General features: G+C 34.7%; 1 protein-coding gene across 1 annotated transcript in view; it reads left to right on the forward strand.

Moving 5' to 3' along the window:
• Positions 1-22103, forward strand: part of Itfg1 (integrin alpha FG-GAP repeat containing 1) — a 292179-nt gene that overhangs the window by 182277 nt on the left and 87799 nt on the right. The window contains exons 11-12 of the mRNA XM_004629193.3: positions 17262-17412; positions 19250-19358. Coding sequence (XP_004629250.1) covers positions 17262-17412; positions 19250-19358 — 260 coding nt within the window. The remainder of the gene's footprint in view (positions 1-17261; positions 17413-19249; positions 19359-22103) is intronic.

Raw genomic sequence — 22103 nt, forward strand, 5'->3', positions numbered from 1 at the left:
AAAGAAAGAAAGAAAGAAAGAAAGAAAGAAAGAAAGAAAGAAAGAAAGAAAGAAGAAAAGAAGAGAATGATTTGGGGAATGTAGACAAAGTTTCATCTATATACTTGCTGCCTCTTTAGCACCTGGCCTCCATGTGAAATTACCTAATGAAGTGAGTTAGAAGGCACTTCTGAGTTTAGCAGGTGTTATAATCTAATAACATAAAAATATATACTGATTTTGATCAAACAATAAAATGAGACTTGTTGAAATTTTAACTGGATGGGGCCCGGGGAGACAGCTCAGTAAGCAACGACCTGAGTTCAATCCCTGATTCCGCTAGATTAAAAAAAAAAATTTAACTGGAGTATTGGAACAATTAGAAGTATGTACCAGAGAAAGATGTTACTGTTTTCTAACTAGTACTGTATCAAATAAGTCAGTTCTTATATTATGATTTTTCATGTCACTCATGAAATACTTAGCTAGCAAAAGTAGAGATATTATGGGTCCAAAACAGAATTAGTACATGCTTTCAGTCCAAAATGATTACATTCATCATGAGGAGTTGGTATATGGACATAACAGATCTTAACTCTTTTCATTCTAAATCAGATGGACAGACCAGGCATTCACAATCATTAATCTCTGTTTTTTATTCCAATATCTGCACACAAAATCATTTTGAACTCTGTTAATATGGCGAGGTAGGTTGCCACTTGCCTGTGGTTTTATGCTATACTTGCCTGCATGTTTTGTTTTTGTCTTGTAGTAACTCTCTAGACACATGTTTTATTTACCTATTTATAAAAGCATATAGAGTTCTGTGTTCAAATACTTTTTTAAATTTGGACTCATGGGTTTTTAAGACTGAAAAGAAACTTTAAATCACATACTCTCCTTCCTTTACTTATAATTAATTAGGGCTTAAAGCAGTTAAGCAACTTGTTTAAGATTGCTCAGTAGTAGAATTGAGTGTACCACTCAGTTAGTGGTTTCAGCTCATTACAGAGGATTGAGAGCTACATGGGAGATGACCTAGCTTCTTTCCTCTGTAGTCTGTGGTATAGGATGGAGTATCAGGAAATGCTTTTGACAACAGTTTATATTTAAACTGAACCTCAAAAGAATTAGAAATAATGTAGTACTGGATAAGGTAAGAGAATGGGCTGCAGGGAGAGAGGATTTTCTGAGACATAAATTTTCTGAGATGAGGATAAATGAAAGAACATTATAAGAAATATTGTTAACATATCTGAAATTCTATGAATTGGCTACCATTGTGTTCTGTGACTGTTTTGTAATATAATGATTTCATTAACACTGATTATTTTTAACTTTTGTTTTAAGTAAGTTTCTATAACATGTAATTTCAGCAATTATTAACATTGATCTCTTCAGAATAAATATTACATTGTAAAATATATGCATGACTGAAAAAATCTTTCAATTTTTGGATGTTCATCTATGAACTTAATATTTCATTAACATTTTGTTTATTGATCTGAAGCTAAAACAGCTGTGTGGTTTCAGAAACAAAAGCATCATTCATGTATTATATGAAGCACATTAATTCTGTTAAAGATGTGTGTCCGAAATAACATACTCATTCTTCTCTTGACTCACAGGGAACATAAGGAACAGCTTTAATGACAGTAGCTCTGGGGAAGGTATGCATAGTTGGCCTGCGCCTTATGAATTAATATGACGGATACTTGAAGCATTTATTAAAATATCTATTATGAGTTGGGTAGTTTAAAAATTATATTATGAAAGTGTTTACCTTTCACCTGTTTAGATGATAAGCACACTGTACATTGCAATTGCTAAACTATCAGAAAACTAGCATCAGATAGTTTTCTCTGTGGGCATTACAACAGTTGAGGATGAGAAAAATATTTTCAAAGACTGTGTAATGAACGCAATATCTGCTTATATTCATGACTGAAGAAATACCTTTTTTGATGTTCTCTGTTTTGTTCTGGATTAATATTTTTATAAACATCTAATTGTTTAATATCTTTACTAAGATAAAATAACATGCCATAAAATTCACACAGTGAAAGTGTACAGTTTAATGGCTTTTTGCACATAGAGTTTTTTTTTTTAATCCATTACCACTTTCAGTTTTAGAACATTTTCAATGCAGTCCCCAAAAGAAAACCCTATACCTCTAAATCTAACACCTCCCTAACCAAAGCCAATCATTGATCAATTTTTGGTTTCTGTATATTTGAATATATATTTTATATATAGTCATGTAACCTATACAGGAGAAATATCAGCACTTCATTTCTTTTCATTACCCAGTAATCTTCCATAATATGGATATGCCACATTTTATTTATCAATTCATAAGCTTCAAATGCTTACTTGCAGAATATGATAGAAAGATACTAAGAATGATATTGGATTATGTATTTCTTTTGTAATATCACAGCAGCAAACTGACACAACCATACTGTCTGTTTTAAATGACAAGTTTATTACCATTCTGGAAGTCCACAGTCTGAACTCGGTTTTACAGAGCTAAAAATGTTAGCCCTTCTGGTTTTTCTGGAAGCTATAGGAGGAAATGCATTTCCTTGTCTTGTCAAGCTGTTCTAGGCTTGCAAGCATTCCTTGCCTTGGAGCCCCTTCCTCTATCTTCAAATCCAACTCTGTAATCCCTTTGGAAAATAAGGAAAGAAATTTATTATGAGGTATTGCATCACATTATCATGAAAACTATGTATTCATAGAACAAAACACGTTCCATTATAATGTTGACAGGTCAAAATTTTTATATTAATCTTACAAGGTCTTTGAGTGACTTTTATTCTGTTTGTCCCATTATGTATTGGTACAATTTTCTGAGATAATTGCTGATATTTGCTTAGCACTAATAAGGTGACCTAGTACTTTGCTGAGAGCCTTTCATGGTATTTCATTTAATCCATACATTATCCAGGGAAGTTGTATTTGTCACTTTCTGTGACTGGGGTAAAATACGTAAGAAAGGCAACTTAAAAGAGGAAAGATTTATTTTAACTCTTGGTTTCAGAGGTCCAAAAGGGTCCTAAAAACTGGAAACACCAAGAAGTGACAGAATGTGATAGAAAATAGGGATAATAGTTTACTATTAGAAAAATACACAGACTAAATACAACTTTTGTATAAAACCTAAACATCCTTGATCTTTGTCCCAATCACTTTTCTCTAGTTGCTGGGACAAAATACCAGATGCCCAAAATTAAGGAAGGAAAGGTTTATGTAGCTCACAGAGTGTGGAGTTTTTGGTCCATACTCAGCTGGCTCCAAGGCACAGTGGCACATTGGCAGAGAGCAACCCTTCATGGTGGTGGAAAACAGCAGAGAACAAAGAGAGAAGAGGTGGCTGCAGCTTCTAGTGAGCCTCTCTCCCCTCCTCACATTTTAATGCATATTACCCATACCAGGGTGGGAATAGCACTTGTACCCATAATCCCAGCATTAGATCATCAATTAATCCCGAACTCTAGAAGACACCCCATGACTGCATGAGGCTTTGGGGGAATGCCTAGACACAAACCTTAATAATCTTGTTTAATATCCTATTGTCATAAGGTACTTTTGTTCTTTATCATAAATACTTTAAAGTTTGGCATTTCAGTCCTCCTAGAATTTATGTGTGTATTGCATTAAACAGATCTAATTTTATTCCTTTGCTCTTAGATAGCCAGTTATCCTTGTGTTCAGGGAAGATGTTTCTCCTTCACTATATTATGCCACCTCTGCATGCATCAGTGTTCTCTCTGTATGTAGTCCCAGTTCTGTGCCTTCCATTGCCTTTTGTAGCACACTCTGCACTAATTGCATATTGTTTTAACTATTGTAAAATCTGCCCAGGTAATTTTTTCTTTGGCATTTTCTTGACTATTCTTGTTCCCTTGTTCACTGTATACATTTACAATTTCTTTTTTTATTTAAAAAAACTTTTATTATTAATTTTAATTTGTGAAGAACGAGCATATCTGTGGCATTGTATTTTCTAGACTACAGTATTTATTTACACTTTCTTTAGATGTCTTTTAGTAATGTTTTGTCACAGCTTCATAAAACTCCTACACAGATCTGGTTCTATTCTCTTTAATAACCTAGACATTAACTTTAAATAGACATGTTATTATAAGTGAGTGTTCTGTTAATTTTCATTTTTTGGACCCGCAGTTGAACTCAGGACCTTGCACTTGCCAAGAACATGCTTAGGCCACTGATCTGTCTCCTTGGCTCCATCCTATTAATTTTCTAGTTATTATTATTGATAAATAAGATGCCTACCACTAGAATGCAAATATTGAACAGTTGTTTGGGTGTGGGTTTTTATAGGAGGTTCAATCTTGGTGCTAAGACTGAACACAGAGAATCATGAATGATAAGCATGCATTCTATCACTGACCTGTAACCCCAACAGTATTTTTATTTTGTATATTAAGTACAAATAAAAAGTAAATTTAAATCTCCATTAATCACATCACCTAGAGATGATCACTGCTTTTTTGGTATATGAAAGAACCATAAATAAAGTTTAAAAATTACCTAAAAGTAGAAAAAGTGCTCTGAAAATCCATTCCCAAGTTAATATATGCATCTGTGTGATCCTCCCTCTGTTAGATGACATAGAGAAGACTGCTTATGAAAGTATAATTCTCTGGCCTTTTTATTCATGAAGTTAATAATAACAGACTGTGTATTGATATTTTACATATATATAGTTTCAGTGTGCCAGACCTTATGTATTGATTGGTTGTATTCAAGATACCAAATGTATATGGATTAACTCCAATATATACATGGTTTTCACCTTACAAATTTAAATCTAAGTTTCTATAAGATATAACTCCATTAAATGTAGCTTTTATTAATACCAATTATTTATACTTTTCTGCCAGGATTTTTATATGGGCCCATAATTGGCATTTTAAAGGTAGTATATATAATACAAAGACAGTAGTTGTAGAAGTGCATTAGCTAGGGAGAGGACTGAGATTCTCAAATTCTGAGAAAATATTTATTAGAAGTCTTGCAGAAAGTTGATAATCAGTGTCAACTAAGCAGATTAAAATAACAGATTCACACATGCTCAGGAATATGTGGTAATTTAGCAGACTATTTATGAACATGAATACAAGCAGAGAAAACTTAACATAACAAAAATTTGTTGTACAATATAGAATTCACCCATTAAAAAAAAATCCCCTGTGCAATCTGTCCTCAAGTGGGCCCAGGGAGATCCCAAAGAGGAGATGACGATCTCAGCTTGTGCTCCCACCCATTCGCCAAGGTTAGTTGGCTCTCATCATAGAAAAGCATTTCAGGCCACACCAATGTGAAACAGAGACCAACTTTATAGACAGGGTTAAAAAAGTAAGAGAAAATAGGAAAAGGTCTTCGGCTTGAGCAGTTGAAGAGAACACACCGATGAAGATATTCAAATTGGTTTATTCAGGAGCCAGTTTTTATGTATTTCCTGTGGTTTGCTGGAGTCATTGATCATGGCCACAGTTCTGGTTTGCAAGATGGCTCTGAGGAGTCTGTACTGCTAAAGGGGTAGTTTAGTCTTGTGAGATGATTGTCTCTCCTTCAAGCATCTCAATCTTAGGGAGGCTGTTCTGGAATCCCAGAGGACTGTAGTGTTAGAGCAGTGACTGGAGATTTCCAATCACTATTTATAGGGACATGGTCAAATGTCCCTATAAATACTTCTTTCTGTCTTTTTGTTTTGTGTTTTTGTTGTTGTTGTTGTTGTTGTTTCTCAGTACTGGGAGTTGAGCCTGTTTCAGTTACCCTTTACTCACAACAAACAAAGTACCCATCACCCAAAATTAAGGAAGGAAAGGTTTATTTAGCTCACTGTTTGTGAAGGTTTCAGTCCATCCTCAGCTGGCTCCAAAGCAGAGTAAAAGATGGCAGAGGGCAACCATTCCTGGCTGTGGAAAACAGTGAAGAGCAAAGGGAGGGGAAGTAGCTGGAGCTTCTAGCCAGCCTTTCTCCTCCTCATATAAACAGACTACCCTCCAGTGGGGATGTAGGGCTTACACAATGTCGATACACTGCTCTTGCTCAGGATGGGGATGTTTACAAAGTAAGAACCCTGGCTCTGCTGAGTCACTTAATTAAACTCTAAACTTCTCAAGTTGACATAATGTATCAACCAGTACAGAGCCCAAGGACTTCACCCTGAACTGCATACCCACTTTTTTATTTTGAGATGCACTCCTCCGGCTTCAGCCTTCCAGAATGCTGCTGGGATTGCAGGTGCATGACATCATAGCCTGCCTAAATTTCTTACCTTGATGTCCTCACTCTTAAAAGAAAATGAAATAGTTTATGTGAATTTGGGGCTAATCAACCTTGTTTTGCCAATTTTTGGACAGGCAAATGCCTGTCTGCAGTGGTAAGCCATGTATTAACCCAAAATTTTAAGGTAATGAGGAAAGTCAAGTGTTTTTCTGCTTTAAGTTACCTCTTGGGTGCCTGCAGGCCCAAGTGAAGAATCACTTTTTTATTTAAAGCAAAAACCACTTGTAGGTCCCTGACTATCTCAAAACAAAATACACATCATGCTTTTAATAGATAATAGGTTAAGAGTTTATCTTCCATCCCTCAGGTAGTCTCTCTCAGCCCGGCTTTACTGGGAAGTTTCTTCCCTTCTTTTCTTTCTTCCCACCCCCCCCCATAAATGAACACCAGAAACCAAGTAGAAAATTGAAGAGAAAAATAGAATGTAAGTGATCATTTTCTACATAATATAGAGTCTGAAATAGAGTTCTAAAAACTGAAGAAGGAATTCTGAGATTGCCTAAAATTTGTTTCACACAATAGCAAGAGTATCTAAACAGACTTTCTCAGCTAGACTCATAGCCTTTCCCACTATAGTTGCAATTCTTTATAGCTTCAACAACTTTTTAGCATGAATATCCTCATATAGAAGTCACAATATATTAATGTTAGTTTCTATGAATTTTCACTATTATAGGTATACCCCTACTTCTTAAGGTAGCGAGTAGAGAATTTTATCTCATCTTTATGTAATAGTAAAGACTGCTTACTTACCATGCTGAATTTAAATAGGGTCACTTCTAACCACCCAAGGCCAACAAATATTTCCCAACAAAAAAGTTGTCAGTACTCTTTGTACTAAAATGTCTGCTTTTATTCACCCCAGGTTTTAGTTATCTAAATGGTTTGTCCTCTGCTTAATAAAGGTGATTAGGTATAGGTTCTTGCTATAATCTTATTTTAATGCATTTTCATTCATGAGCTAATGCCCTTCTTTAAGGTATGTAATTATCTTAACTCAGCATGTTGTTGGACTCTTCTGAATGAAAGATAAAATTGGATCTTAAATTTGGTTAGTTCTGTGTCTCACAAGTATTAAAGTCCATGGATTTCTTACCTTTCACAAGCTAATAAATTTCTCAGATATTTCTCAGACATTGCACATTTGGGATATAGTATAAACACAAAATATGATTTGTAACAGTAAAATAGTTGTTTCCTTGATTGAATTTTATTAGTATGCCCAATAGTGACTGACTGATACTTATATAAAAATAATATATTTAATGTTAAATCAGTTGTACTTTACAAAGTGCTCATTTGGGTAGAACTGATACTTCTTTTAAAATGTTTAAAAAACATTTAGAATGCTTTAGGAATTGCTAGAATTGAGAATTACTGTTCATGGGGTTCTACTTGTGATAAAATGTTCTCGAATTAGCTAGTGATAACTGATAGACACCCTTGTGAGTATACCAAAACCACTAAACTGTATACTTCACCTTAGTGATGTTTATGGTGTATAAATTCAGATGATCAGATAAGAGAACATGCAGATTCTCCATTAACCTGACAAAATTTCAGCCAACTTCACTCTATAATTAACTTCTACTTGACAAATCCAGTGGGAATTTCAGTCTTTGTGTCTACAGATTCTTGCCTGAGTTTGGCTGTTAATGATGTGCTCCTGAACTTCTTCCAGTGTTCTCTGTATCCTCTAACAATTCTAGCACAGTGTCTTCTTTGTCTTGCTTACCCTATTGATGTTCTTGAGGTTCCATTTTCAGCCCTTTGTTTTCACTCTCAATATTCTTTGTGTACTTTGGTCGTTTAAATTACCATCTCTAAAAATCTCTATTGATATATAGATACAAACACAGATTATTCCATGAAACTGTAAAAGTACCTTCTGTACCCTATGTTGCTGTTGTATTGTTTATCTATGATTGTAACCATTACTTTCATTCAAACCAGAAATGTCATCCTTCCTTTCTCTATCTCTTACCATTTTCAGTCTCCTACCACTTACTCAACTTCTCAGTTCATCCTAGAGTGTTTCCAATGACTAGTATATCCCAACCAGTCTTTGTTTTGTCTATGTATAAGTTGTGTTATATATCTATAGGTTTATAATATGTCTACAAGCTGATGTAGATAATTGGTGTGACAGCACTTGGCTAGGATACATATGGCCCTAGGTTCAATCCCCAGTAACACATACACAGCCTAAGTATCCTTTCTGTTTCATTACCCAACTAAAAAAGATGCAACTCAGCAGCACCTACCTGGCAAGGTCCTGAGTTTGATTCCCAGTATCAAAGAAAAAAAAGAAAAAAAACCTGCACCACTACCCAACTAACAAGATGACCATTATATTTATATAAATTTATTCTGGATATCAAATTAGTCATCTTATTTGAACATTTTTAATTATCTATACTGTATATTATAAGATTCATCAGTAATAAAGTAGTTTCATATTATATGGCTGAGTATTCTGTATTTTCCAGCAGTACAAAGCATGGGCTTCAGAGCAGCAATTAAAAAAAAAAAAAAAAGATATTTCTCTTTTAGATGATTTCTAGTGGATTTGTATTTCCTAATTTTCTAAAGGTTTACTTAGAATGATAGACAGTTCCCAAAAGTGAAGTTCTTCCTCCTATGTGGGCCTAAATTAATAATGAAATTGGAGAATTAAGAAAAAGAGAATTAAGAACAGTCTAGAAGTCACTGAAGGTTGAAATGTGTAAATTGGACACACTAGTTCTAAGAGCAGCAAGGAAAAATATCAAACTTCAAGTTAAATGATCCATCACTTACTACCTTTCTTAATGAGAAAGAAGATAGATGCACATGGCACATTAAGAGCTTAGCCAGTGGTAGTGAGCCTTTTAGAGCTTTCAGTGACACAAGCAGCCCACTGCGTAGCATGCATGTCATAGGTTTGCCACCACTGAATGTGTTGAGAAACACAGCACATTTAGGGCCTTTGAAGAAAAATTAAAACCAGTCTCAAAAGAGTGCAGTGTGTGTTTGTGTGTGTGTGACAATAAGTGGGAATGGGAGAAGTAGCATTTGCTATGTAACACCCAGAATTAAGGAAGAAAAGATTTATGTAGCTCACAGTTTGTGGAGGTTTCAGTCCATAACCAACTAGCTTCATGGCAGAGTGGCACATGGAAGAAGACAGATGTTTATGGTAGCAGAAAACAGTAAAACAGCAAGAACAATAAGGTAGGAGCAGTGAAAGAGAGTGAACCTCTCCCCATTATATAGCATTCAGGCTATCTGTGGGTGTAGCACTCATACCCATAATCCCAGCATTGGATCATAAATTACAACCTCTAGAAGCCACCCCATGACTGAATGAGGTTTTGGGGGGACAACTAGACACAAACCATAACATAGATAATAGGAATCAGGAAGATAAACTTTGTGCAGATGGAAAGGGGATTTGAGGATGGGGAAGATGGGAGGGAGAGGATAGGAGTAAAAATATAAGGGATCAAGATGTGATATGTTTATATACAGTTCTCCATTACAGATGCATATATTATGTATCTCAAATATATACTAATAAACAGTACTGAGAGTCATGTATGGTTTTACATGTATCTTTTGTTTTGGGCTTATTATTATAACTAGAGTATTACATTATACAGTCATAAACACATTTTGTTATTATGTCCTGAATATTGATGATTATTTAATTTTTTACCAGGTTGCCTGTTGTGATAGTCTGCTATGCATAGTTATGTACAGGTCATTATCTGGACATGTGTTTTAGGTAAATACCAAGGAACGGAGGAGCTGAGGCTTCTGGAAATTGTGTTTTACTTTTTAAGAAAATACGAAATACTTCTATTTTGTTTGTTTCCAACATTGGTCTTGTTTCCAACATTGGTCTCATTCATTTTGTTTTTTTTGGGGGGGAGGTTTGGTCTCATCTGTTCATATCTCTTTTAGTTTTATTTTTAATATCTTTATAGTCATCTCAGATACTCACTTTTCATGTTTGCAAAGTGTTCATATTTTATTATTCATATTTTAATAGATTTTTTAAAGTATTGAAGTTCTTTATATAGACTGAATGTAAACCCTTTGCTATGACGTCTTTTTTGCTAATATTTTCTCTCACTATTGCTTTTCATTCTCTGAACATTCTCTAGTAGATAAATTTTTCATGTGTAAATTGTGGCTTTTAATGTCTTTGCTAAGAAATCATTACCTAAAGATTTTCTATTTGCTCTTGATATCATATAGTTCTAGGTTTCCCATTGTTTCTGATCTATTTTGAGTTTATGCTTGTATGTTGTACAAGATTTGAATCCAGCTCATTTTTTAAAACATTGTTCCACCATGCTTTCCTCTTATAGGGGAAACCAAAAACATAAATAACTTAAAGAACAAAATAAAAGATAGTAAGAAACAGGGAGGTAGACTTTCTGCACATTGAAAGGGACCAAGAGATTGAAGGGCATGGATTTTATGTATATGTACTGACTCCCCAAGATAAATGTAGTCATTATATTACTGTAAACATGAACTAATAAAAACTAAATTTTTAATTTAAAAAAATCCTGTTCTAATACTATTTATTGAAAAAATTCTTTTTCTGTTCATTACCTTTTAATTTTTTATGGAAACCATTTAAACAACATCTCTGTGGGTATCTTGTTCTAGTCATACACTGTATTGATGAATTTTGTTTAAAATAGGTTAAGAGTTCAGTATTAGTCCTCTTAATTTATTATTTTACGAAGTCATTTTGACTATTTTAGATCCTTTGCATTTTCTATGCATTTTAAGATCCATTGTTCAATTTCTGCCCAACAAAAGAAATTTTGCTGAGATACTGAATGGATTACAATAATCTATGGATCAATTTGGTGATAATTTCTATATGAACAATATTGAGCTACCTGACTGTAATGTAGTGCATGTATCTCTCATTTTATATCTTTAATTAGTTCAGCAGTGTGTGCTAGGTTTATGTGTATATGTCATAGATATATTTTGTCATACTTACACCAAATATTTATTTTGACACATTATGAATGATACATCTTTATTGCAATTTCTAGTTGTTGTAAATAGACACACTACTGACTTCTATAATTCCTATTTCACACTGTTAAATTTATCATTTCAAGTAATTTTTGTACATTTCATGATTTTCTAAGTAGATTGTCATATAATTTACAAATGAAGACTTTTCCCTTTCCAATCTGGAAGCATTTTATTTGGGATTTATTTGAGGAGGTTTTGTTACTATTATGTTGCTTCTTACAGCAGCAAGAACCTGTATTGCATTGTTGAGTGGAAGTGTAAAGGAACTAGGATCACTCAGGTTTTCACTATTAGTATAATGTTACTGTTGATTTTCTGTAGATACCCTTCATAATGTTGAGAAACTTCTTTCTTTTCCTCCTTCTGTTCCAGGTTTCCTGAGAATTTGAATCAGAAATAATGACAGTTTCACCCAAAACTTTTTCTCCCTTTATTAAGATAATTATATGATTTTTGTTAAAATAATGAATCACACTGATTTATTTTTAAATGTAAAAACAATTTTAGAACCCAAATTGTTCCTTTATCCTTTTTATATCCCTCTGGTCTTCACTGTGCAAGGTACCATATGCGCTAAAGTGCTGGTTACCAGAGCTAAGTCTGTGTGGTGCCTTGGTAATCACAGAGCAGAGGCATGGTTTCTGAATATGCAAATTTCAGTAAGCACTATATTCAGCAAATAATCGAAGTTTCCTCTTGAATTTTATTAGCATTTCACTGTTTTTGTTTTTTCTCATTAACTTTATTGAAAATCAATAATTAAATAGCATATTAAAAATTGTGGACAAATATTGAAATATGAAAGATATGAGATGTAGACAGTGAATTTTAGAGAAATATTTCTTAAATGAATATGTAGCATGAGATTAATAATGGATTGCATATTATAAATAAATTATTCACAAACTTAAATGACTATAACAATAAAAATTGTCCAAAATAAAAATGAAGAATTTACAGATCAGTCATATAATAGTTCACTCTGTGCCAAAATCAAGAAACTTATATTCATAAAATTAGGATTCTCAAAGTAAAAAGGGGTAGGCAATAAATATTTAAAGATTTAAAATTTCTGAATGTAGTTGAAATTATAGCACCACATTTCCTTGAAAAATGAACCATTTGCACAAGAAATTTGAATAAAATATACCAAGATACACAAAAATGAAATTGTCCAAAACTAATGCTATAGAAAAAAAAATAATTAAAGCATACAGATTTAAAAAATTAGCTATAGAAGAAAAAAATTAAATAGCATCTTATTCCATATTAGAAAAAAAAAAAAAAAGCAAGTGTGTAAGAAACTAGACGAATTAAAAGGACTGAAAGAAAAAAAGTTCTGTCCTCATTGATTATACTTAGCAAACATACCTTTGAAAACTAAAAGTAAAACATTTTCCAATTATACAGACTCAAAATATTCTAATACCTCCAGACGTAGCATATAGAAAATAACAAAGAGCATAATCCAGAAGGCAAGAGAAGTTGCTGTATGGTCCTCGATAAAGAATAAAGAGCTCTCCGAATGGTAGTTATATGTGCTCGCTTCGGCAGCACATATACTAAAATTGGAATGAATGGTAGTTATACAGGACTATATAAGCTATATTAGATGAACCCATTTAAAAGGTCATTGAAGATTTCTACAAAACAGGATCAATCTTATGTCGGGTTATATACATATTTTTCCGTGTGTATGTGTGTAAAAGACAACTAATATAAAGTCAATGGAAAATGGAAATATACTTTTTAAAGTTTCTAATACTAGGAGAAAATATCATACCATGTCTTACAAGTAGATTGTAAGTCAAATATACAGTATAAATCTTAAAATCAAAGTTAAGATTAAACAGTATTTAGAAAATTAATTAAATATTAATTAAAATTAAATATTTCAAAACAATTCACCTAAGAAAAAGTTTTCATAATAGTAAAGAATTAATAAGAGTAAAGCATAGCATAAACACTGGAATGGCAAATATATGACCAGCATTTCTAACAATTTGGAGATAGGATATTACACAAAGTTCTGGTATGTTGTAGACGTGGCCAGTGTCCATGAAGCTTACTGGTGGCCAGGTGTCACTTGTGGGACTGAGCTACTGCTATTTCCTTGATACCCACCCTGTAGACCTGGACAGAATCATGACCCATAGGGTGCAAGAGAAGTCCATTAATAGAGTATGCTGATGGAAGTATTTTGCTGCTGTATACAAAAGAATAATTGAAATACTGCTTTTGTATACCTCTTTTTCTCCTGTGTTTATTTGCCCTATTTGGTGGATTTTTTCTGTTCTCATTCATGGAGTTGTGGTCATTTTGATCCTTCTCTAGAATATCTTTTAGTAGTCTGTGTAGGGTTAGCTTTGTCATAAAATTTTTTAGTTGATCTTTGTCATGGAAGTATTTCAGTTTCCCATTAAACTTGAAAAGAGAGTTTTGCAGTTTATCAGTCTGGGTTGGAATTTGTTTTCTTGTAAGACTTGAAGTACTTTGCTCCATGATCTTCTTAACTTGATGGTTTGTGAAAAGAAATCTGCTGTTATTCTGATGGGTTTTCCTTTAAATATGATCTGTTTCTTTTCTCTAGTGGCTTTTAGTATACTGATCCTGTGCTGAATTTCTGGGATCTTGATTATTGTATATCTGGGTGTGTTTTTAATTGGCTTGATGTTATTTGGAGGTCTATACACTTCGGTTACCTGAATGTCAGATTGTTTCCCCATATTTGGGCAGTTTTCTGCTATTACTTCCGTCCATATTCTTTTTATATCATTTGTATTGACTCCTTTCTCATTGATGCCTAATAGTCTTACATTGTTCATCTTTGCATCATCTTGCAGATGTTGAATTATTTTTTCCTGCAAATAGTTGTTTTTAAGAGATCTGTTCTTACCTTTTTACTAGCTGCAACACTATCTTCAAGGTCTGAAAGTCTATTTTCACTTTCATTCAAACGGTTTTGCCAGCTTGTGATTAAGGTTTTAGTTTCCTGTATAGCACTTTGAATCTGCTTCATGCATTCTACTTTTTTCCTATATTGCTCATTCAAGGATTCCATCAATTTTCTAGTCTCCTCTATTTTTTTTTTAATCAGTGTCCTCTTTAGAAGCACTTAGTACTACTTTCATTATAGTTATCATTTCTTTTTTTTTTTTACTTCAGAAATTATTTTTGATCTGATTTCCTCTATACCTTTCTGCAGTTATTTCTTTATTTCAGACACTATTATTTCAGAGATTTCAGATGTGTGGTTTCCAGTTTCTTCTATGCTGTTGTCTCCTGCATTTGTTCTGGGTGGCCTGACAGTGCATTTTGCTCCTTCTCTTTGTCATTTTGTATAGCACTGCCCTTTGACCTTTGGTGTAGAGCTTTGATATAATTATTATCTTAGCACCAGGTCCAGATCTTCCAAGTTCAAACTGGTCCAGGTGGGTGTGGCTTGGATCTGGCTGCTGTACTCCACTTCTTCCTGCGGCAGCCCTTGGAGGTAAACCCTCTGTGCCATTCTGGTAAGATGTTCTGCTCCAGGATCAGCTAGGTGGGTTTTGCCTCTAGCCTCTCTGCAGGGAGTTCTCCCACAGGATTCCACACTGGGCCTGTCTGATGGAGGAAGTTCTGCTCACAGACTGGGCCTGGGCTCTGGCTCGAATGAAGACCTGCAGGCCCAGGATGGTCTCACTCACACTGGACCTGGGCCCTGGCTCAAATGATGCCCAGGTGGGCTCTGGGATGTCCCACTCACACACCAGGCCTGGGTTGAATGATGATCTGGCAGGCCCTGGGCAGTCCCACTCACCGGGTTCTGGGTCGAATCTAGAATTTCATATTTAAAAGTTGTATTGAGGGCCCACAGGGTAGCTCAGCGGACTAAAGCACCTGCTTAGGCAGGCTTGAGCAAGCACAGAGACTGTGGTTCAAATCCTGACACCACATGCTGCGCCAGCCCCACCCGCAGGGCAGGCTGAGCCAGCATGGATGCCTATAATCGCAGCACTGGGGAGGCTGAAAACAGGAGGATCACCACAAGTCTGAGCTGTGTATAGAGAGATCCTGTAACAACTAAATACATTAAGAAAGGAAGGAAGGAGGGAAGGGTAGGAAGGGAAGGAAAAATGAAAAGAAAAAAAAAGTTGTATCATTCTTCATGAAAGGAGTAGATCTATGGTTTTCTTACTAGGTCTTTGCTTAATTTTGATATCTAATGTGGGCCTCATGGGATGAGTAGAGAAATGTGTCCACCTTGTCTATCTTCTGAGGGTCTTCTATAGAACTGTAGTTACTTTTTCATAGGATGTGTATAGAATTCACCAGAAAAGTCATCTTGGTCTGAAATTTTTGAAAAGTGATACACTACAATTTCAATTTGAACTTTTGTGTATTTAAATTTTGAGTAAGTTTGCCCATTTCAACTAACTTGTAGATTGTGTTAGCACAAATTGTTTTATAACATTGCTTTACTATCCTTTCAGTATCACTAAAATAATCAGTAATGTCAACTTTCTCCTTTCTCGTATTAAATATTTGTAATAATTGGTATTAGTATTGATAAAAGAAGTATATAACATGCTGAATGGAAGATAATTAATTTTATTGTTCTTTGCAAAACAAAAAACCTTGTGTTTCCATTGATTTTTCTATCTTCATCCAATTCATTTCCTCTATGACATTTCCATTAGTCCTCACGATTTTTTTTTTTTAGTTATATTTCTGCTTTCTTAAAGTGGAACCTAAAGTCAATGATTTGCAACATTTTTCTTACTAATACTGGTGTTGAGTGCTGTACATTTACCTCTACTGCTTTCATGACATCCCACAAATTTTGATAGGCAATATCTTCATTTTCATTCAATTTGTACTACTTTCTAATTTTTCTTTTACCTTTGAATAATTCCATAGTGTCTTATGTAATTTCCAAATACTTGAGAATGTTCCAATACATATTTTGGATCTCTTCTTCTGACCTTTATATTTTTTTAATCACACATTTTACATCGATGTATGATACTATAATCTTAATAGGTTGGTTTTGTTTTGTTTTACTTTTTTTTTAAATGTATTTGGTTGTCACGGAGTCTCACTATGCAGCTCAGATTCATGGTGATCCTCCCTCCCACTTTCAGCCTCTCCAGTGCTGGGATTACAGGTGTGTGCCACCCTGCTCCATCTCTGGCCAGTTCAGCCTGCCCTGGGGGCAGGGCTAGTGCGGCATATGGTGTCAGGGATTGCACCACAGTCCCTGTGCTTGCCTATACCTGCCTAAGCAGGTGCTTTAGTCCACTGAGCTATCTTGCCAGCCCTTGTTTTTTTTAAAAAAAAAAAAAAAAAAGTCAATTCTTCTAAAAGACATTTTAATTTTAAAATTGCATTTGACAGTTTTAGTCCTCTTCAGTTCTTTGTATATATTTACATTATCATCTGGAAGGGTAGATGTCCTAAAGTTCTATTAGGAAAAATATTGACATGCATGACTATTAAATATTATAACCTTTAATGAAGGACACAATAAAAATTTTAATAATAAAAAGGCAGAGAAGAAATGTTTTCAAGATACCAAACACCGGGCCTGGGAGATGGCTCAGTGGAATAAGCACTTCCCTGGCAAACACAAGGGCCTGAGTTCAATCCCCAGTTCTGCAAACAAACAAACAAAAAAAAAAAGATATCAAACACCTTTTAAAGAGGGAAGAGACCAGCAGCTGACTATTCTCAGAAAATCAAACTGTTGTCAGAGGTTGAGAAAAGATAGCCAGAAACTTGTTTTTTATAAAATAACAGTATAGTAATCCAAAAAAGTGGGAAGTTGTTTAATCTTCATTTCCTATCTCCTTGGATTCTAGAAAACACAGCACAGCTGTTGCTGCACAGCACTGACATGTTATATAATTAAATGCCTTTTGTTTGTCATACAGCAACCAGCAGGCTTTTTTGCTGGAGAATGTCCCTTGTAATAATGCAAGCTGTGAGGGGGCTCATCGGATGTTTAAAGTCTACTGGGATCTGACGGACTTAAATCAAATCAGAGATGCTGTGGTCGCCACTTTCTTTGACATTTACGAAGATGTAAGTTCATTATCTTCTACCTCATTTTACTTTCGATTCACCCTATTTGACCAGAAAATGTAGATGACATGAAAACAAAAAATTAAGGAAATGCCTCTGAAAGTTAAATGGTAGAGGGGAAAAAAAAATGTATTGATACTATTGATAGATCACTATAATCAAGTAGGAAAATCTCCTTACCTAAATATTGTGCTCATTAGGATTAAGTTTCCAAAGAATACTTACACAGTGGTACATCCACAGAAGCAGAGCCAAAGGAGAGTGGACTCGAGCCTGGCTGGCCAGTAGGATGAGTTCTCTCTTCCTAAGGTGGGAGCTACACCTGGCACTGCCTATTCTCAAATATTAGTTATACAAATCTTTATTTTCCTCTGTCCAACTACTAAATCTTAATTTCACTTTTCATTAGCATTTTCCAAGCAAAATAGTAATTGACAGAAATATTCCAAAGGAGAAGATAATCAAGAGAATTGACTACAAATCGATTTTTTATTTACATCAAAAATACCATAAAACAAGTTTGAGAGGTTTTTTTTTTTTTTTTAATTTAGCACAGGGTCTATGGAATACAGGGCCTACAGGGTCTCACTATGTAGATTGGACTCCTACTGATTCTTCTGTTTTTAGCCTCCCAAGTGCTGGGGTTACAGGTACATGCCACCATGCCCAGTCTCAATCGCCATCTCAGTGCACCCCGAGGGCAGGGCCTGCACAGCACGCTGGGGGTCGAACCTGAGTTGTTTTAGACCAGGGAATTAATTTTACTGTTAAGGAGTTGAATAATTGATATCTTTAATGTATAAAAGTTTGTACAGGGGCCAGGGAGATAGTTCAGTAGAATCAACGCTTGCCTGGAAAGTGCAAAGTCCTGAGTTCAATCCCCGGTACCGCCCAAAAAAAAAAAAGAAAAAGAAAATTTGTACAAATTGATATATTCCAAAAGAAAAAAATATCTGGAAAAGTAGAACACAATCAACTTCAACTTACAGAGAAAGCCCTAGTTGCTAACATATGTCAAAATATGATAAATGAAAAAAGAATGTATGCTATATGGCCAGTCTCATGAGGACAGCTTAAAGAAAGTCACTCAAAATTGGCATTCATAATGAAATTAGCAAAGCTTCCCTTTTTAGTCAAGAAAGAAAAAAAAATGCTAATACACAGTGAAGGCAGGAGAGGTGCAAATGTCCTCTTTTTTATGGATGGAAAGGTCGCAGTAACCCCAGTGACAGACCTTTAAAACATTACGCAAATATGACGAGAAGGAAATTTACCAAAATACTAACAAGCATATCCAAAAATAAAATTAGATATTTTCCACTTTATTTTTTACTATTCAAAGTTGTGTGTATATATATGTATTTTTTAATAATTTTATTGTACACATCAGCTTGAGTAACATTTATACTTAAATGATAAAACATACTGTTATATTGCTGTCACTGTGACAGAATACATTAATAATTGATTTAAAGACAAAAAGATTTATTTTGGCCTTGATTTCAGCAGTTTGGTTGCTGAGCCTGTTTGATTTGCCTCCATGTGGTGGGAGCCAGCAAGCAAGGAAATCTGCTCACCTCTTGCAGCTGGGAAACAGAGGAGAAAGAAGGGCCAGGGTCCCATACTCCATGGGGTCACCCCATTAGCCTCACTTCCCTCAAGCTGTACCTCTGCAGATACCACTAGTTCCCAGCAGCCCCACAGGTTGGAATCGAGCCTTTAACATGAAGGGCTGCGCAAAGTGCTCATCCTTATAGCTCTGCCGCACATTTCAATCATCTTTTTCTTTCTTCATCTAGTACTTTGTTCTTACCATTTTGGTCTTTTTTTTCCTCAGGGAATCTTGGACATTATAGTACTGAGTAAAGGATATACTAAAAATGATTTTGCCATCCACACCCTAAAAAATAACTTTGAAGCAGATGCCTATTTTGTTAAAGTCATTGGTAAGTATTTTAAATATTGAATTTAATTGTTTGTCTCTCTCCCATATCCCACCCTAATATTCTAGAAGGGAAGGGCTCACTCCTCTGTAGTCTAGCTACAGCCCTCCAAATTAGGAAGTCAGCTTTTGTATAGCACCATGTTAGCCACACATAGGCCCCATTCACATTTCACCAGCTGTCTTAAAGTATGTTTTCTTTCTAGTCCAGGATTCTTCCCAGAATCCTGTTGGATCTGTCACATATTTTCAACTACTTCTATCTAAAATTTTCTCAGGTTTTTTCTATTTTTCATAAGTAGTATTCAACAGTTTAAAAGAATATGGCCAATGCCTTCTGTAAGATAACCTTGTTTTCTTAGTACCTAATTCAGATAATGAGTTCTTTGCAAAAAAAAAAAAAAAAAAAAGTCTAGGGCTCAGGGAGATAGCCTGGGTAGAATAAGCGCTTGCCTGGCAAGTGTAGGGTTCTGAGTTTAATCCCCAGTACCCAAAAAAAAAAAAAGTTCTACTGCAAGACTTCTCAGTCCATCTTATCAGGACATATAGGATGTTAACCTGCACACTCTACCACAGTGATGTTAACATTGCTCTCACTGTCCTGCTTGTGTTGATGATTGCTAGCTTTACCCATCCTGAACTATTTTCTGTTTTTATTTTTTCAATATACTAAGAATGTATTTCATATACTTAAATATACATTTTTTTATCAGTGCTCAACCTGCGACCCTTGGAGTCCATTAACATCTTCTGCCTGAATCAGCCTTCACTTGTCAGATAGTGATTCTCTCTTCCCATCATTCCACCTACATTTATAAAATACCTTTCTGCTGTTAATCTTCTTCCTCCCTTGACCCAGGTCCTAAATTAGACATTTTTCCAAGAAGTCTTGGTTCCTTTTGATAATATATGTATGTAAAAGCTGATTTACAGATACCCAGGGTACTCGTGCTAGTAGGTTGTTACTTCTTCATGGGCAGCAGAAGGAGAAAACTACAAGTATGGCTTCACAGACATACAGAATGTACCTTTGTAACTATTTTCACATGTATTTATTTATACTGTAAAATACTTTCATTTCTGATCAACACATTACTTCAAGTTCTTTTTACTTTCCTCTTTATAGATATCCTAACAGTGAAAATTTGTTCTGACTTTCCTCAGTATGTGGTGTTTTCACTGTAACCAAATCACACCCATGCAGGCATCTCCTCACCCTATGTCTGTGTTCATCATAAACATGCCTGTAAATCTCAGCACTGCACAACACTGAGACAGGAGAATTGCAAGTACAAGCCCATCCTGTGTAACTTAGTGGCTTAAAGACCCTGTTTCAGAACTTTTAAAAGGGCCTGGAATGTAGCTCAGTGTTTAGTCTTTGCTACTATCCAAAAATAGCAACTTTACTCTCCACTCACTTGGTTTTTATAGATACCTGAAATTTTTATGTATAGATAACTATCATCCACAAGGAGGGAGCAATATTATTTATAATGCTTGCCTTCTGTATCATCTTTCCTAGTACTTACTAGACATTCTGGTAATTGTAGATGTCCTTACCTGTCCAATCTTAAAGTGCGGCAACTAAATTCAAGAGAGAACATTCCATCCTTTATTTTAGGTATATTAGCTGTAGGATTTTCTTTAATAGGTATCCTGTATCATTAACATTTGTTCTATTCCTGTTTACTGAAACTTTATTATGAGTTAGTTTTGAAGATTGCTTTTTTAAATTACTTTGTCATCCATCAGTTTATTGATGAAATATGTCTACTTTTTAAGAATATTTATTATAATTCTAAAATGAAAATTAAAAGCTAACACAGAATAGCAATAGAATAATCAATGTGTTGAGAGATTTGAGAAATAAAAGTGGTAAAATATGTAAACTCCCTTTCTAACCAGCACATTATCCTGGGATGCACTCCATCTTCATTGTTGTTACCTCTACAAAATATTGATGAGTTTAACCACTTTTACATTGTATTATCCATTTGAGCATCTCTGCCATTTTCTAAAGAATATTATTCAGTTATTTTAAAACTAAAAACAATTAAATACTGTATGTTGCTTATTTAGTATGCTGCTAACTTACATACATGGAGGTGTATTTTTCTCTCAATGGTTTTTCTCTAAACTCAAGGTTAGAGAACAGGGGCCAGGGAGATGGCTCAGTGGAATAAGCGCTTGCCTGGCAAGCTTAGAGACCTGAGTTCAATCCCCGGTTCCACAAAAAAAAAAAACAAAACAAAACAAAAAAAAAAAAAAAAAAAAAAAAATCAGAGAACAGCCAAGCATGATGGCACATGCTTGTAATCTCAGCACTCAAAAGGCTGAAGCAGAAGGATATTTTTGAGCATGAGGCCAGCCTGAATGGAAGACCTTATCTCAAAAAAAAAAAAAAAAGTTAGAGAACAAAGGCACTGTAAAACTTTGTTTAAAGTAAATTTTTTGATGCATACATATGTGTGCTACAAGAAAAACTCATTATGGGATGTTGGTACATGCAATGACACAACTTAATTCTTTTCACATCCCCTTCTGTTTCTTCTTTTCTTCCTCCATCTCTTGATACTCTTCCCAATTTCAAAAGATCAAAGTATAAATAAACTGAAAGGTAAAATAGAAGATCATATGAAATAGATAAATCTTTTGCTAACTGTGATTGTGTATATGATTAAAATAACCTGCTTCAATTCATTGACACATACTGTTGTTTGAGTAAGAGCTTGGGGTTGGAGCCTTTAGG

This window comes from Octodon degus, unplaced genomic scaffold (genome assembly GCF_000260255.1).
Source record: "Octodon degus isolate 3935 unplaced genomic scaffold, OctDeg1.0 scaffold00028, whole genome shotgun sequence".
Classification (NCBI taxonomy): domain Eukaryota; kingdom Metazoa; phylum Chordata; class Mammalia; order Rodentia; family Octodontidae; genus Octodon; species Octodon degus.